General features: G+C 35.6%; 1 protein-coding gene across 3 annotated transcripts; it reads right to left on the bottom strand.

Annotated features, from left to right (window-relative positions):
• LOC109235287 (protein downstream neighbor of Son-like) lies at nt 205–12,134 on the bottom strand. Of its 3 annotated transcripts, none has more exons than XM_019401343.1 (15): nt 11,801–12,134; nt 11,476–11,636; nt 9,211–9,284; nt 9,001–9,139; nt 8,789–8,877; nt 8,534–8,657; nt 8,227–8,420; nt 7,387–7,598; nt 7,204–7,302; nt 5,880–5,995; nt 4,526–4,627; nt 3,577–3,686; nt 3,366–3,453; nt 1,423–1,619; nt 205–670 (listed from the first exon to the last, which is right to left on the bottom strand). In XM_019401343.1, exons 2-15 carry the CDS (start codon nt 11,593–11,595, stop codon nt 454–456), a joined length of 1,881 nt encoding a protein of 626 aa, XP_019256888.1. In that variant the 5' UTR covers nt 11,596–11,636; nt 11,801–12,134; the 3' UTR covers nt 205–453. The 3 variants fall into 3 exon arrangements, with proteins under 3 accessions (XP_019256888.1, XP_019256889.1, XP_019256887.1); XM_019401344.1 differs by having other exon boundaries at nt 11,820–12,134; XM_019401342.1 differs by having other exon boundaries at nt 11,833–12,134.

Here is a 17,226-nt window from a genome sequence, read left to right as displayed (position 1 = left end):
GTTACATTATTCAACCCATTTTTTGATGTATAATATGGATGGATAACTGATTTCTTTTAACCATTTTGCCACCTCTAGGGAAACTAAGCAAAGTTAGCAAGAAACAACGGCATAGCAAATGCCATCAATTGCAATGCACTGCAGTACAGCAATCCCAATCACCAGAACCAACAGACTAACTATGAACTTTTAATGGCAATTGCATGCATAAAGTTTGTAGTTGCATTAATCATCAGCCTTCTTGCAAATATGCGCTGCATTAGCTTTCAAGGCAGCTATACAGCAATATTAGTTTAAAATAAAAATGAGGGATGAACCGTGCCTCCTATTAATTTGAAAAAATAAAGTTCACTCACAAACAATTACTGAACAACTTTACAAACAGAAAGATGTATTGCAGCAAAAACAGATGCCAGTTTATAATTTACCCAGAATATGTCACAACACAGGATGTCAAACAGGTGAAAGCAAAGCAGTATATGAACCGCCAAAGTACTTCACGCCCTTTAAAAAGGCAGAATTTATCTGGGCACACAATTTGGTACTTGGGATACCAAAACAGAGGCTACCATTATCCAAGGCTTCAGTTGCTGAAACTTGTGGATCAGAACATTTCCCGCTAACACTGAGACAAGTATTCAAACCAACCGAAGTAGGTTCTGTGATAAAACTGCAAAGCCATAAAATACCACGGAGAAAAAAAAAAGAATACATAAGTAAATAAATAAAATAAAACAGCATCAGTAAGATAAATTAAAACTTCTGAACAGAATACAAATACAAAAGTTGGATCGTCCAAGTATTTGGACACTACAGTAGACCTATCTTCATACTACCAGGTTTTTTCATATTACTGAAGGATTTCTCCCAGTTGGATTTTGACATTGAAACATTTAAGTTTCAACTTTCTTTCAGTAGATCTTTTGTAACCAAAATACCAAGTATGAAATGTTGACATTCAAGGTTTTTCATGTTCCAAAATATGAGTGTTGGTGAGTTCTCAATAACCCTCCAGTTCTGAGTATCTTCTCACTTGCACTATATTGAAGACACTAGACCAAATCCACGGCCTAAGTAAAATATTAGTCTGGAAGTTCTTGGAAATATGCAACATAAAGTACTTTTTTTAGTAAGGAATACAAAGCAGCACTTTCCGGTTTTAGTTTTTTGGCGTCTATCAACTTAGCAGAACACTTCCACCTATTTAGGGGCATCATCTACTGATAGTGTTTCACTTCTCTTAGAACATCTTACAAACTTACTTTAGGGGCATCATCTGCTGATAGCATTCACTTCTCTAGGGACATCTTACCACCCCAAGGAATATCCCCTTCCAACCAGTAAAAGAACATGTTTTAATACACTACATGCAACAATATATTCTAGATAATCCATGTGAACAGTGTTTTGTAGACAGTATACCTAGCCTCAAAACTTGTGCTGTTAGAGCTGAAAGCATCACATATAGCAGAGGTTACCCATGGGGCAAGGTATCGACCCTTAATTTCAACACTATAGCACATCCCAGAATATGGTTGCTGAGTATGCTCACAAGGCACATTTGACTCCATTCCTTGAAAAGCTACCTGATCAATTCTCCTGACCTCCTTGCATCTGACCTGCAGAGTAGGTATAGTGATATCTATTTGCATTCTGGATAACACTATAACCAGCTTAAGACAGAATACATTGATAATGCAATAACAAGCTCAAGACTGAAGATATTTAGAGATTATTTTTTGTAGCGTAATAAGTAACAATCAGCTTAAGACTCAGTATATTGAGAAATTATCTTTTATAAAAAGACATTACTCTTATTAGTCAACAGTGGAAAGCAAGATCTTTTGGGATAGTAAGACAGCAGGTGCAGATAATGCTTTGTGAACGTCCATCGAGCCTAGCCTCTCTATTATAAAAAAACATAGGTAGATAATGGCTTATGGCATATAAAAGAGCTAGATCGCTAACAGTTTTTGTAAAAATGAAAGAGTGTGTCGTGCATGCGTGCCTGTATCACAAAGTAAGAGCAAGTCTTTGCGTGTTTTATTCAGCAAATTTTTAGTTAAACTCAACTGCCTCAAAGATTAAAACAGATTTAAGGTCTCAACTATGAACGAACAGATCAAATTTAACAAACATTCAAATATCAAGCAGACCGCGACATGCCACCTTCAATTACATATCTTATGTACAAGCATAGATATAGTTCATCCATTTATTTAGCAAAGAAAATAGTATCTGATATCTATATTCAAAGTCAAACACTTAGACAAGTGATGCTTTGTTCTACAGCAAGCATCTTTTCTTAAGGTACTTGTATCCAATATAAATTGACAAATAAGGAAACTAACAGGATAGGGCATCCTGGACATATCATGGGTGTATCTTACTGGAAATTGATATGATACAATAAGCCCCACATCGGGTGTGACACTTAATGAAGTGCAGTAACTTATTTACTTTAAGCCTCCACTATTAGAAAAATGTGCCGCAGTTATACTACTGGTCAGCAGGTGTAGCCCTCAAATTTTCTATAGCTGCATATCCCACAGTGGCAAATTCTGAACTCTAGAATAGACTGTCATGCTCTATTTTTTTTCCAAGTTCAAACTAAGAAATGAGTTTGTTTTGTATTTCACAAACCCATTTATTATTACTAGTTTTAGGGGAGTGCCACAAATCTGATAGCTTATGTTTAAACGCCTAACAGAGGAAGACAGCTTATGAAGCATAAAGCCACACTGAGGCAAGTACAGGCACAATCATTGGCATGATAAAAAAATTCTTTTACAGTATTCCTGTTGAATTAAGTGGCTACACATTATCTAAAAGCATAAGATACACAAGATAGATTTATCAACAATACAACAAATGATAACGTGTGTACATTTTATTATCTTAGGGAATATGAAATTGCTAATATGGGAGTTACTATTTACAAAATTAAAATTTTAAAAAAAGAGCATATTGGGATTGTTATCTTTCTTTTTTGATCGGTTAACCATATTGGGATTGTTATCCCACTGCACAAGCCCCTAAATGCCGAAATTATCCTTTGGATATAAGGTGAGAGACTCCAATCTTGGGTGAAGATTGGGAGGAAGAAAATGTTCATTGAAGGGCAAACCAAGAACAGTGTTATATTGAGCCCTCCGTTAAAGTCTTCATCACAATCAAGCAAACACACAACTGCAAATGTATATCCGGTTACAATCCATGTATTTGCTTACTACTCATACTATAATTGTCTTATAATCGTGTACTATCTCATCTCAATAAGAACGACCCCAAAGGTCATGGCTTGAACCCAACTATTCGGACAATTTAATTGAAGAAACAAGATTATGCATAAGTCTTAAACCAACCTCAGGGGCAGTGAATGCAGCATTCTCAAATGGGATAGGTGAATACAACGCAGGGACGTCCACACCAGTTAGAGAAGTTAAGAAATATCTGAAAATTTGACAAAATGCTATGTAGTTTAGAGAATTGAATATCAAAACTGTGGGCATAATATGATGGAAGGGAGGATATGGAATGAAGACAACTAAACTTTTTTATTAACTATGAGCTTACCTATAGTTCAGTAGAAAATCATATAAAGAATGAACATTCTCATTTCCAGTGAATGCCAGCAGAGATTGGGGCCGATTATCCACATCAGACATTGCACCCCGCCGCCTAGTCTGCATAAAACATTAAACTCACCAGTTGGAAAAAAAATTATTATAAACCAACAAATAAATAAGGATGTCCCCTCTACAACTTAAGCTTTTAAATCAGGTTATTCACACACTTCAACATATTAAGCAAGCAAAGGTCCTTAGTTCAGCCTACCATAACCTATAAATGAAATATTTCCATGTGTGTGGCCCAAGGAAAAAAATCAAAAAATATTTGGGTGGGGCGGGGGGACAATGTTGTGAACTATAAAAGTGTCTCGTCTCTGGCAGTTTAAGCTGTTAAAGGAAGCAGTTGACATACTTCAACAATAAAAAAGTTTTTCATGGTAAAAGGGGAAACTGAATAATCCAATATTTGAATACACCGCGACAGTTCTTCTAGCAAGCAGTAAAGTAATTTTATACATCACTATAATTACTCCAAAATTTCCACATTGAGAAAGTTAAGTTCATTAAGGCAAAGGAAACTCGGACATAACATGAAAAAAATACTCAATACTTTGGACAATTGAAGGGAAGCCTTGGAGCAACGGCCAAGTTGTCTCTGTGTGACCTATAGATCACGGGTTCAAGTCGTGGAATCAGCCACTGATGCTTGCACCAGGGCAGGCTGCCTACATCACACCTCCTTAGGGTGCAACCTTCCTCGGACCCTGCGTGAACACGGGATACTTTGTGCACTGGGCTGCCCTTTTTAATACTTTGTACAATTCTCCCTTTCTTAAAACTAGGCATTGACAAGTCAGTCCAAGAATCTGACATCATTAATACAAAGATTTGGAAGCAAATTTCTCTCCCGGATTTATTTTTCCATGTGAGTCTCAACTACATGACAAATTTACCTGGCCCAGATTTTGTTTCTCAATCTCTGAAAGCTCAAGCAGCTCTTCTGTACTAAGTTCCTCCAATTTTGAGCGGCAAAGCGGCATAGAAAAAGAAACATCCTACCACCACAAAAGATTGCAACACATAATCCGCTTAACAAATTACATATGCAACAAAATGCATAATCACAAAGCAAAAATGCATGTCCATTCAGCACTTTAGCATCACCACTTGAGTGATATTAGATAGCATATACACGAGACAATGAAACCAGGAGTCAAATCCTAATCATCCTTCTTTACTGTTATAGCTGATAGTGTTTCCTAATCCTTCTTTTTTATGCAAGTATATGGAAGTTCAATGTCGCACTTTCGTACAAGAGATACCTTCTAAAAAGACAACTCAAATCATTAATTTTTTGCGGTTTTTGGCGCAACATTCAAGATGAAGAGAGTTCATAACTCTCTACAGGAGTAGACTTTCTTTTTTGTACAGTCACAATCCCTTCTTTTTCTTTTTCTATGGGGTGTATTAGATCTTGTAACTCACAAGCACTCTCTTTGAGCTTGGCCAGTTTCAAAAAAAACAGTTGAAGTTGTGCCCTGGACTTGTATGTCGAATAATTTATTTTCCAACTTCAATTTCAAATAGTTTTGCCCAACTTTATTTGCTTGACTCAAATGGCTGTGGAAAGCCAAAGAGTCCATCTTTGTATTCACGCCACTGATCAGTTATTCTATCTTGCTCCTAAGACTTGGCACCAACTTTTGTCACTTGTTATACTGTAGTAATATAATGAGCTAGAATGCCAGCTTCATGCTTTTAGAAAAGGAAAAAAAACTTATTTCCTATCTTTTTAACACATTTTCAACAGATAGAGGTTACGTGATGCAATATTTACACACCATGCATTCGCTTCTCACTTAAAATCCTGGGGCTATATTGTCTTTAACACCTTTTGCTTTACGGCTCCTATTTATGGACTAACATATGGAATTTCTTCACTGGAGCACGTACCAAGTTTCATAACTTGTGTAATGTTATCAGGCAATTTAAGATGCTATTCAAATCCAAAGTAACATTACTTGCAAATCATTACATCATTAAAACTAGTCTAGTTGTTGGGGAGCTTAAATTGCAGGGGTTAGACCTAATCAAGTATATGAAACTTTAGTGACTCATTAGAACATCCCCGAGCTGCTCCAAGATCAACTTTTACAATCAAACTAAAAGCATTGTATCAGCACTTTGCAGGAGGGTAACAACAGAAACCAAATAGGCCAAAACGAGCTGGATAACAACAGAACTGTGCTTGAAGAATACCATGAAGAAATAAGCAAAATAAGAAGTACCATCAAGCCATCATCTTACATGTTCTTTGAGTGATGACCTCAAACCACGGGTTGACTGAGATATATATGCATTGCAAATGCAGTTTTCCTCAGAATAAGAACTGGTGAACATGACCACAAATTGAGCTGTGCAGACTGCAAAGTTAAAAACAGAGAGAGAACATGAATACATAGAATTCAAATCACTACAATGAAGCAGACAAAAGGTATTCCCACTATTTCATTTTATATGACGGAAGTCATTCATTTTGGAACAGGCTAATAAGGAAAGAGTGCAATATAAAATTGAACAAAGGGAATGACTTTTAAGCTGCCAAGAAACTGTATCCACAAACAATTGCATCTTTATTTAGTTTTACAGAGTTATTACAACAGAAAATTAAAATCAGATTGTTTATTTTATGTTAATTAGACTCTATATCACCTCATCCAAAGAGATCTAATCTAATTCAGGTGTTACCCTTTCTGAACTTTTGGGAGCAAAGAAGGGTAGTCAGGCAAATAAATACAATCATGGAAGAAGCGACAGGCAAGTAGCAATGGCTGTCATTTACATCACCATTGGATAGTTCTTCAATGGACATGGCAATGCGAACTTTTGTATGTGTTCTTAAATTGTCTCAGAGTACAGCTCTTAAAGGCAAGTATGTATAAGTAGGGGTGGCAAGATGAGCATGGTTCTAAAACATGGGTCAAGTCGGGCAGATTGGGGTATGACCCATTGTTTAGCCCATCTTGACCCAGCCCATCTTAGCCCAAAGGGGCTGGGTTGGGCAATGACCCATTTATTGACCTAACCCATCTTGACCCGCCCAAATTCAGCACAACCCGCCCATTTGCCACCCCTATGTATAAGCCAATAAGCTGAACACCAGACCTTTAGACCCAGGAGTTAACTAAAATCACAAGTACCAAAAACCAATAAAGTTAAACAATGATCATTAACACATAATAATGGAAAATACATATGAAAAAGGAGGGAAAAATAGATAGTAGAACCATGGATTCCGTGTAAAACAGAACCTGCCGTAATCACTTCAAATAGTTTCTCTATCATTACAAGTAACATAACTAGGCTGAAAATAGGTACATGTCTATGTGTTAAAAACTCCTTGTAGACCAATATCAGAGACTCTACTGGTAAGACCCAATTGCCTAACCAAGTATAATATCATAAAGAATTCATTTATTGCATTTCTCCCTTTTCTAAGTTGCAGATGTCCATCCTAAATCACCACTATTTATAAGTGTGAAGTCTCATGAAATGCGAAGAGAATAAAAAGTTAAAAACTGTATGCCAGTTATAAGTGGCACATGAAGGTGGTAATTAAAATGATACTTACCATAGAAGATGCTGCAAACATTCTTCCGAAGCATGTAATATAAACTTCGAAAGGAATCCTGCCATGCTAGCTGCCTTTCGCTTAAAAAGTCTAGTTGCCCTAGGATTAAAAGTAAAAATTCTACAGTCAGGAGGAAAGATAGCAAGCAAAAGGTAGGACTATACAGAAGAATCCAGCAAATACCTCCCATTGAAGCAGACAATGTTAAAGTTGATATAACTGAAGGCGGTAGAGGAGACTGCGGATACATCCAGGAATGCAATGACCAATGATTAACTGCTTGGGAAACAGAATTCATTTCAGAAAAGCAGGTCATCTTTTGACCCGTGGAACAATTCGAGGATGTAAACCTCGCCACCACATTGCCGGTGCCACAATTGATCAATCGATGAAACCTACAGGATTATACGAGACACAATTAGCCTTAAAAAACACAACACCGAGGAACACAATTCAAAGTAATAAGACATGCAGCAACACTTGTCTTTTTTTGAGGGGGCACTGTTCATGGCATGGTCACTTGGTCAGAGAAATTGTTACGTACATCTCTCACTTGTTAAATGGTTATGCCACTTGGTTTAGTTAAGTGACATGCCATCAAGTATTACTTTAGCATGTGATAACTTAAGAGAACTTGTAAACTCTCAGGAAAGAAATTTTTTTGAAACTGATCTCTCAGGAAAGAAATTTTATGCATCAGATACTTCATTATAAACCTAAAACACTTAGAGCAATATCATAAACAAGCTCTATAACTCCAGATCCAAATAGTGCGGGACTGCGGGTATTTCAAAACATCTTGCCTTACTGGTGGTAAAATAAACTTCCAGAGACGCACAAATTCTTTCGTGCTAAAACCAAGAGAAAACAGATTCCTTATAAGTTGTAAAAGGAGCTCAACATTTTATGAGTTCAACTAAGGAATACAATGCATAAGGACAGTTTTTCCAACAAATAAATGTAGACATGCGTCGATATTAAAATGACTCATTATATAACAAAATCAATCAAGTCATCACTCACCAGTTGATGGAAGATGCAGACACAACTCGTATATTAGTTTTCATCGTCAGATCCAACGGGGTCATCTTACATGGGACATGGAGTTCTGAGGAGAAAAATTTTGACCTTGAACCACCATCTGGTTCAGAGGATTCAGCAATTTTAGCAGAAGCAACTTGATGCTCATGGGTAGCCAGTCCTCTTAAGGCTTTATCCTATCAATAGAAGATAAAAGGTTAATCCTTAGCTTTATCTAAGTACAAAGAGCGTTGAAAAAAAAAAATATACAGAGCAATTAAAGAGGACAGATGCTGGCAATAGTAAGTACCATATCAATAGTAGACAAGCCATGTGCATCTACACCACCCAGTGACAGCTCAGTGACGCTGCGGAAGGTATTTTCATTGCACCTTTGACTTGTGCTACAAGTTTTGGTTGCACAATCTTTTCCACTTACAGTTGAAGGAAGAAAGGATTATGGGCTTTTAATGACAATATATGAAAAAAATCATTAAATGAGCAGAAAGAAGATACAACAGACAATACATTCCTACAAATATTTAATACTATTCTACATAATTACCATTTCAATTGCTGTTGATTCTCAGCAGGAAATGCTGAAGGCACAGAAGATTTTTTAATACTACCACTTTGCTCTGCTGGAAAACTTTCCTGCCAGAGAGAAGAAATAAAGATACTTAATAGGTGAAGGAAAACACAAAAAGAAGTCGGTCGAAGCATTTGCTGAATTACATAGATTCCAAATAAAAGTACCGCGACGATAAGTAAACTAACCTTGACATTTTCTTTCCTCGAAATCAAATTTAGCCTGATGCTGTTTTTTCTGACAGGAAATAGCTCATCCATACGAGTATCAACATATCTTGGGTTCTTCGATACATCAGATATCTTGGACCCCGGGAAAACACCATTGCTTTCAAACAAGTGGATGGACTTTGTTAGTTGCAATTAAAAAGTTAGAAGAGAAATGGAAACAAAAATTACCTCACAGAGCCACCAATTGGGGCTGATGATTCATCCACAGGTTGTGTAGTATTCTTTCTCTTCAATTGCTCTCCCTGTCATATTCAGTGTGTCAAAAGAAAAAGTGAAGAAAAGCACCAAGGTTTACTAGATCTACAAAGATGCAATTTAAATTTTCTAAGTCACATTTCATGACTAACTATCTATATTAACTTTCTTATATTATTCTTAATCACCAACATGTGGGATTTTACTGGGTATGTTGTTTGTTTTCTTAATCACCAACATATTCATTTATATTGCTTCCTTAACAAATAAAATTCACTTGGCAATTATATTTACTGCCTAGTGTGCACTCTTCAAGACAAAGCTTATGGGCGATGAGGCACACGCCTTAACATCCTCGTGCCCACACCAATGTGCCGTATAAGCAAAGCCACCAAGGGCCTATGCTGCACGCTTCAAAGAGCATGCCCCCAGCGAGCTTTTACTATAATAGTCATTCACGTATGTTGAAAGCCAATATGTACCTCCATATATACCATTTGTATTAACAAATAAAAGTACTTTAAAAAGGCAATACATGTGAAAATCACACACCATCTTCACATGACTAACATAAATATTGCATGTATGATTGTATGTGCACAAGATCAGACGGGAAATGATAACATGACATGAGCTAAGGCACGTTCTTTTGCATCTAGCACTACAACATTATTCAGTGAGCATCTCAATTGATCATACCACGAGAAGAGAAAGTTAGTCATGTTTTGAAAGTAGAACCTACTTGATGTAAGAATACAACCACCCCAAAGCAATTACTCAACTTTCATTGCACTCCAGTTTAGGCTTAAAATTGGAAGGAAAAGGTAACCATTTATCAATATTTGAATGCACACCAAATTAAAGTAATGTTCAATCATTTAAGCGACCATTTATATTTTCCTTTTCTTTGATTTGCTAGCTAAACTTAAATGTTTACACTCTTTGATTGACTTTCTGGAAAAAAATCTGGAAACAATACGCAACTCTAACTTCTTCATCCTCCCTCAGCTGACACATGTACACAAACCAGAAGATATTCCTCATCAAATTATGTTGCCGAACCATTTTCTCTTACCACCCCTCTATTCCTTTATCCCTCCCTGGACACACATAAAAAATCTCAGATGACATGCACAATTCCTATTACAGCTGCACCAATAAGTCAAATGCAGGCAGCCTTATTCTCCATTGTAATGGCTGGAGATGAATCCATCTCCTTCCAGCAACTTCTCCTCACAAAATATATGATCTCAACAGAGATATGGATGTTTGCAGGATCGCTTTTGAAAGCAAGTACAGATTGGAGAAGTAACATTCATTCAACTACTTCTCCAAATATCCTTCAATTGTGGTGCATGTGCATCAGGCCTCAAGTATTGTCGGTGCTCACAGCTACAAGGGTGCGGTGTTCGCCTGTTTGGTGGTTGTAGAGAAAGATGCTCATGGATGCCCATGGTGAGAGATTTGTTCTACTTACAAAATTCAAAAAGAAAAGATAGTTTTTTGTCAAATTTTAATTGTAAATTAACCAATACGTCTTTCAAAATAAAAGCAAAAAGAAACTTGTGCGTCATATGCACTGATATGGATAGTGTAATGGAGGAATGAAATAATGTTTAGAGCTTAACTTTTGTGCACTTATATGGATAATATAAAACTGTTTTACACAATTAGGTTATGATCACTACAACATGTGACTATCCACAATAAGTCTAGTCTGGCATCTTGAAAATAAGGTAAATAACTTGCTATAATAGGTAGGTTAAAGTGCAATGTAAAAAGTATAATGTAAAAAACTTTTTATATTGTAAGTGAATATAAGTTAAAATCTTGGTTTTAATACAGGTAAAGAGGTTACTAACCACTCCATTTGTCCCATTTTATGTGATTATTTTGACTAGGCACAGAGTTTAAAGACATACTTTTGAAACTTGTGAACTAAAACAAGGCATAAATATTTGTGTGGCTAACTCATCACATTAAAGGTAAAATAAAAAGTTTAAAATTAAATTATTTCTAAATACATAGAGATAATTATCTCATACAAGGCCCAATTGATGGACAAGTGAGTGAGGTTTTACATACTAGTCCTAAGAAATGCTCTCTTCACCCACAAAGTAATCACATAATCTCCCATTCTTATGTTCATCTCATTTAAATTACATATATAGCCATAAAGAATTCTAATTTCATATTTAAAAAGCTGACTAAAAATAAATCGGGAAAAGAGGTACTCACGCGTAACTCAGATGGAGTTTTTCGTTTCACTGTGGTGGCAGTAACCTTAGAACCACCACCCCCACCAAACTTAAGTGCATTTGATGGATGTACGGGACCCGCAGCAGCAACCTTCGCCATCTTCTCTAACTTTAACTAACAAATAGCTTCTTCAGATATCACTAATCAAAAAGAAAAACACAGAAATCAGATACCAAAAAATGGTCAACAAATATTATAATCAGTAAAATCACACAAGTGATGTTAATATATCGTAATATACATATTTTATAAGCTTTTTATCGGAATTCATTTGATTTAGGGAAGTGAAACAATAGCGATTTACTTTGAGATTTAATCAAAACCTAAGAATCGTACAAGTTCCGAATCATCAGTGATTGCCCTAAATCCAATAAGAGGGAAATCTGCGGCTTTCGGATAGAGGCTGAGCCTCGTAGATGTGATGTTTCCGGTGGGGTAGGGGGGAGGAGAAGTGAAGTGGGAAAATAAAAAGGGGGAGAGGGGAATTTTGGGGGATTTGAACGATTTCAATTTCCCTCGCAATTGTTCCGACTGACACAAAACTCCTTTCGACAATATCTTAATCTCCGACAAAATATTAGTATAAACACCGCCAAAATATGAAATAATTTCGTACTAACAACTGGAATAGAGTAGCACCGATAGTTAAGCTAACTACAAGAATCCCATTCAAACTTTAACACGTTTATACTTTAACTAGTGAAATTAAAAAAATCAAAATATGTCTAATGTCATAATTTATTAAAAAAATCAATCTTTGCTGATTAATTGAGTGTGCTTTTATACGAAGTGGAGAACTTAGTTTAATGTATAAGAATTTATATATGTATTGGGAAAAATTGAGTTTACATATAAAGATGACATGTCATGACACGTGGATGATCAAGAAATTATGATTAGCAAAGAGGTACGAGTTACAACAGGCACGAACAGAGGCATGAAAAGAGGCACGAGCAGCTATGCGGAAGATTCAGCGTCCGTACCTATTTAAGTCCAAGAATTAAAGAGAATGAACCTGACAGTACAAAGGAGTACAGATACAGTACTTAATGCGCCTTTAATATTAAAAACGTTAGAGAATCTGTATTAAATATAATGATTATGTAGCGTAGCATTTAATGCCTTTAAATTGTCCATAATAGCCTTATTATGACAAAGGCAAAACGCAGATCTCCCAAATAGCTATAAAAGGGAGATAACTGATCAATTGTAAGGACACGAAACACTATCTGAATATACTTTGGTTTACTTGTTTCTCTCTTGATTATATTCTTGCTATCCAAATTGCTTTCTTTTATACATTCTTTCGATTATCAGTAACCCGCGTTCTTCTAAATTATAAGCTTTAATCGAAATTCCATTTTTTGGTTAAACAATACACATTCTGCGCACATAATTTAAGAACTTTGTGAAAATCTCAAGAACATAAAAAAGTAAATAGTTAATCTTATATAAATCGATAATGTAGAGTGATTCAAATTTCTTTTTTAGTAACAATGTAAATAAATTAAAGTCAAATAAATAAATTTAAAAATAAGTTTAGGTTATATATTAAAGGTGTAAAATATTTCCGCAATTAAATCCTTTAAAAGATAATTAAAAGTAACTCTAATAAATATCATTAATCGGTAGCCTTAGACAAACTAAATTATAGTATTAATTACGTAAGAAATTCATTATACTATCCGGCCATATAAATTTAATCCAGGAAAACAATGTTCTTACTTTGGCAAACAAAGGCCAAAGTAAGAAGGATATTATAGAGTTTGCAGAGCTAAATGCATACTATATATATTGTATCAAATATTGATTTTCAAGGAAGAGCTTTCATGAATTTCAACCGGAAATATTCAGAAGCTTGTTCTTAGAGATATGCTAAAGCTACGTGAAAAAGCAACCTCCATGAAGATGAGGTTGTTCCTTTTGTTGTTCGTACTCTCCATATTTCTTTCATTTTTAGTCAGTCTTCTCGCATTGATGTCCACTGACCACTTATACAAGGGCCTTCAGCATTTCTTGAATGTTAAAGGTTCTTTATTTCAAGGAATGTTAAAAGTTTCTTCAATATCTATGAATAAGTACTTGAGTTGATGAAAAAATTATATAGTTAGTTGTAATTATATGTACCTAATTGTAATTATATGTACTTCACCTGGCAAAAAAATATTGTGAATCTTCAAGAAAGGTAAGTGACTATAACTAACAATGAATTGGTTGTTCGATTTTCTTTATGTTTTTAGTTTCTTTAATTCCATTTCATTTTCTTTTCTTTTTTTGAATAGGAGAAAAAAGACATACACACATATTTAAACGTGACTTTTAGTTCATACAACATCTAATTCCAATAAAAATATTGTATTTATGATTTAATCGATATAATAAAGTCAAACTTTATATGCAAAATCTTATAAAAATCACATAGCAATAAAATGCATAATCGAATGCTCGGATATTTCTGAAGTGTAATCTTCATTTTTCTTTCTCATATTCAAACCCTCCAACAAATGAGAAATTGTTATCCTTCCTTGAACAATTAAATTAATTGTCCTTTTTTCCCCTACTAATTTGATAAATATCTCAAAATTAACTCTCTTGATTATCATTTCTGCCATTACAATACAATAGAGAGGAGTCCAGGAAAATACAGTTTAAGAGATACATAGCTGTAAACTACATAGAGAAGCATAATAGATTTGAAAAAAATGGCGAGATAGTCTCTTTAAAAATAGTCAAAAGGCCATTAAAAGGTGACATGACACAAACCATATCAATTGTTTCCAGATGAGAAAAATAATTTTATTTTCTCGAATTGTCATTTGTTTGAGCATGTAACCATACTTTCTCAATTCTTTTTAAACTAATAAAATAATAATCAAAATTCAATATAAAATTTATTACAATCATTCCTAAAATAAAATAAAAAGCATTTTGATGCAAGACAAAAAATCAGAGTCATTGCTTATTACATATAAATTCACACTATAACTACAAGCCTAGAGTAAATGGAAGTGTTCTTATCAAGGTTGAAGTTGAATCTTAAATATTTCCCACAAAATAATGCCATATGTTCTTCTCTTGCTCACTCCCTAACCAATGAAAGTTATGTACCAATATTGTGTATGAACAAATAACTCTTGCAAACACCAATAATGTGAAGAAAAAGTCGATAAAAGAGAAGAAGAAAAAAAAGAGAACTTCTGTACAAAAAATTTCAAATGAAAAGGAGAAGAAACGGTCAACGAAGAAGAGATGAGAGTGATGCAAAGGAAAAGATATGCTTTACTATTTGTAGTAACCAAAATAAAAGTTGTAACTTACATAGAGTATAGGAAAAGATTCGTAACGTATATGTCACGACCCCAGTTCGCCCTCCGTGAACATGTCGTGACGGCACCTAGTCCATACGACTAGGTAAGTCTAACAATGCGGAAGGTAAACCATAATTGCGGAAATATAATCAAGACTGAACTAGTAAGATAATAGTATTTAAGGCGCCGCTCGGCACATACAATAACAACTCTCGAAGCTAACAAAATTTCCAAAACCCGGAAACTCACAAATCACAAGCTATGAGATACATAAGAAGCTCTAACTCCGGACATATCTAAACAAGGGATAATACTGAAAGGGCTATACTTATTACAGAAGATAGAAAGGGACTCCTCGGTCTGCGGACGTAGCAGATATACCTCGAAGTCTCTACAGAACGCCTCCTCCCAAGGGTAATAAAACTGAGTGGAAAGTACCTGGATCTGCACAACAAAAATGTGCAGAAAAGTAGCATGAGCACACCACGGCGGTGCCCAGTAAGTATCAAGACTAACCTCGATGGAGTAGTGACGAGGAACAGTCGAGACACCTACCGGTCTAACAAACAGTGCAAAAGTAGAAACAACGGAACATGATATATATATATATATATATATATATATATATATATATATATATATATATATGTAAAGACTGTATGAAATGACCAACAATACTACAATCATAATCAGGAAAAAGAACAACAAGTAACAACGCAACTATTAGAATGATGACACGTGAGGATGGGCAAAAACTCATCCCAAATCCTAAAGTCACAATACGGTAAAGGGAAAACAAAACAATAACTCAGATCCTACGACGGTGTTCAAATCAGGTCTTATCCAGCAATTACCACGAATTACCGAATCTCGGACAATTACAACTCACGAGTCCCAGTACCTGAAATCTAACCACTGGCATCCCGTGCCCTCATCAGCCTCACGGTCACACTGACAACTCACCTCACAACTCCCACGAGACAAAGTTCATATAGGTAAACGTACCACAATCACAACATTTGAACAAAACAGAAATGCCCTCAGACCATCACAAATACTCACAATCAACCCCTGACATAGCTCACCTTGTTCCGCCACGTGTGCAAATAATAACATAATAAGTGCCCTCCTTGTTTCGCTACACGTGCATCATCATGTTCCCACCTTATTTTGCCACATGCGCAACCCACATATAAGCATATATACATATCCCGCCTTGTTACGCCGCATGTGCAATATATCAATAGTAGCAATAGCATGGCAGAAACCTCGTGCGACCCTACAACAAAAACTGCACGACAGAAAATTCGTGCATCACAATATCAATAACCGCACGGCAGAAACCTCGTGCATCACAATATCAATAACCGCACGGCAGAAACCTTGTGCATCACACACCAAGTACAACAGCAACAATGACAATATATACACAAGAACACAACGAGTGAATCAACTCAACAAAGGAGAAAATAATACGAAGCAACGACCCCCATAGCATGTAGTTCAACAATAAGGGAGTTAACAAGAGTCAAGTAAATTTCAAATAAGGAAATATCAACTAAACATAGAATATCTACTCTTCTTTCAAATGTTGGGCAGGTTACGAAGGATATACAACAATTTCAATTAAGACTAAATAATTACATGGGTGATAATAATGATTTCCAATAAAACAAGCAGTTATGAAAGTTAACGCGACAATAGAGGAAAAGATCTTCAGCTAAACAAATGTAAGAGTCAATTAGGCAATAAGAGTGAACCATAAAGCAGTAAATTCCAAGTAAAACATGTAGAGGTGAAACTAGAAATAGGGAATTCAATCATATCAAAAACAACTACATACTCAGTGAATATAAGGACCTAAGAATCCAAAAAGGGCAAGTTACCACAAATAAGTCCGAGCACGCACTCGTCACCTCGCGTACTCGGATTACAATCAACAGAGAAGACTCAATTCCTAAGGGGAAGTCCCCCACACAAGGTTAGGCGAGATACTTACCTCGAACCGGCTCAAAATCAACTAGAAACCACGTTCTTGCCACGAGTACTCGACTCCAAATGGTCCAAATCTATTCAATTCAATTACACATTGTAAATAACATCTCAAGCAACTGATTCTACTATCTAATTCAAAGCTAAGGCGTGAAATTAGGTAAAATAACCAAAATGCCCCTCAGGCCAACGTCTCAGAATCGGATGAATTTAACATTTTCAGAACCCTGTACTCTCACGAGTCTAACCATATAAAAATCTCTCAAATCGGATGTCAAAAACCCATTCAAAACTCAATAATTCGGCCTAAGAAGTTTTATCAAATTTTCATTCAAAATCCGAAATTAATTGATGAATTAAAGAGGAAATTCATGGAAATTAGTCTAAATCGAGTGAGAAGCACTTACCCAAGTCGCCCAGGTGAAAATCC

This window comes from Nicotiana attenuata, chromosome 12 (genome assembly GCF_001879085.1).
Source record: "Nicotiana attenuata strain UT chromosome 12, NIATTr2, whole genome shotgun sequence".
Taxonomy (NCBI): Eukaryota; Viridiplantae; Streptophyta; class Magnoliopsida; order Solanales; family Solanaceae; genus Nicotiana; species Nicotiana attenuata.
The sequence above is the reverse complement of the archived record's forward strand: the minus strand, read 5'-3'. Positions and strand labels throughout refer to the sequence as shown.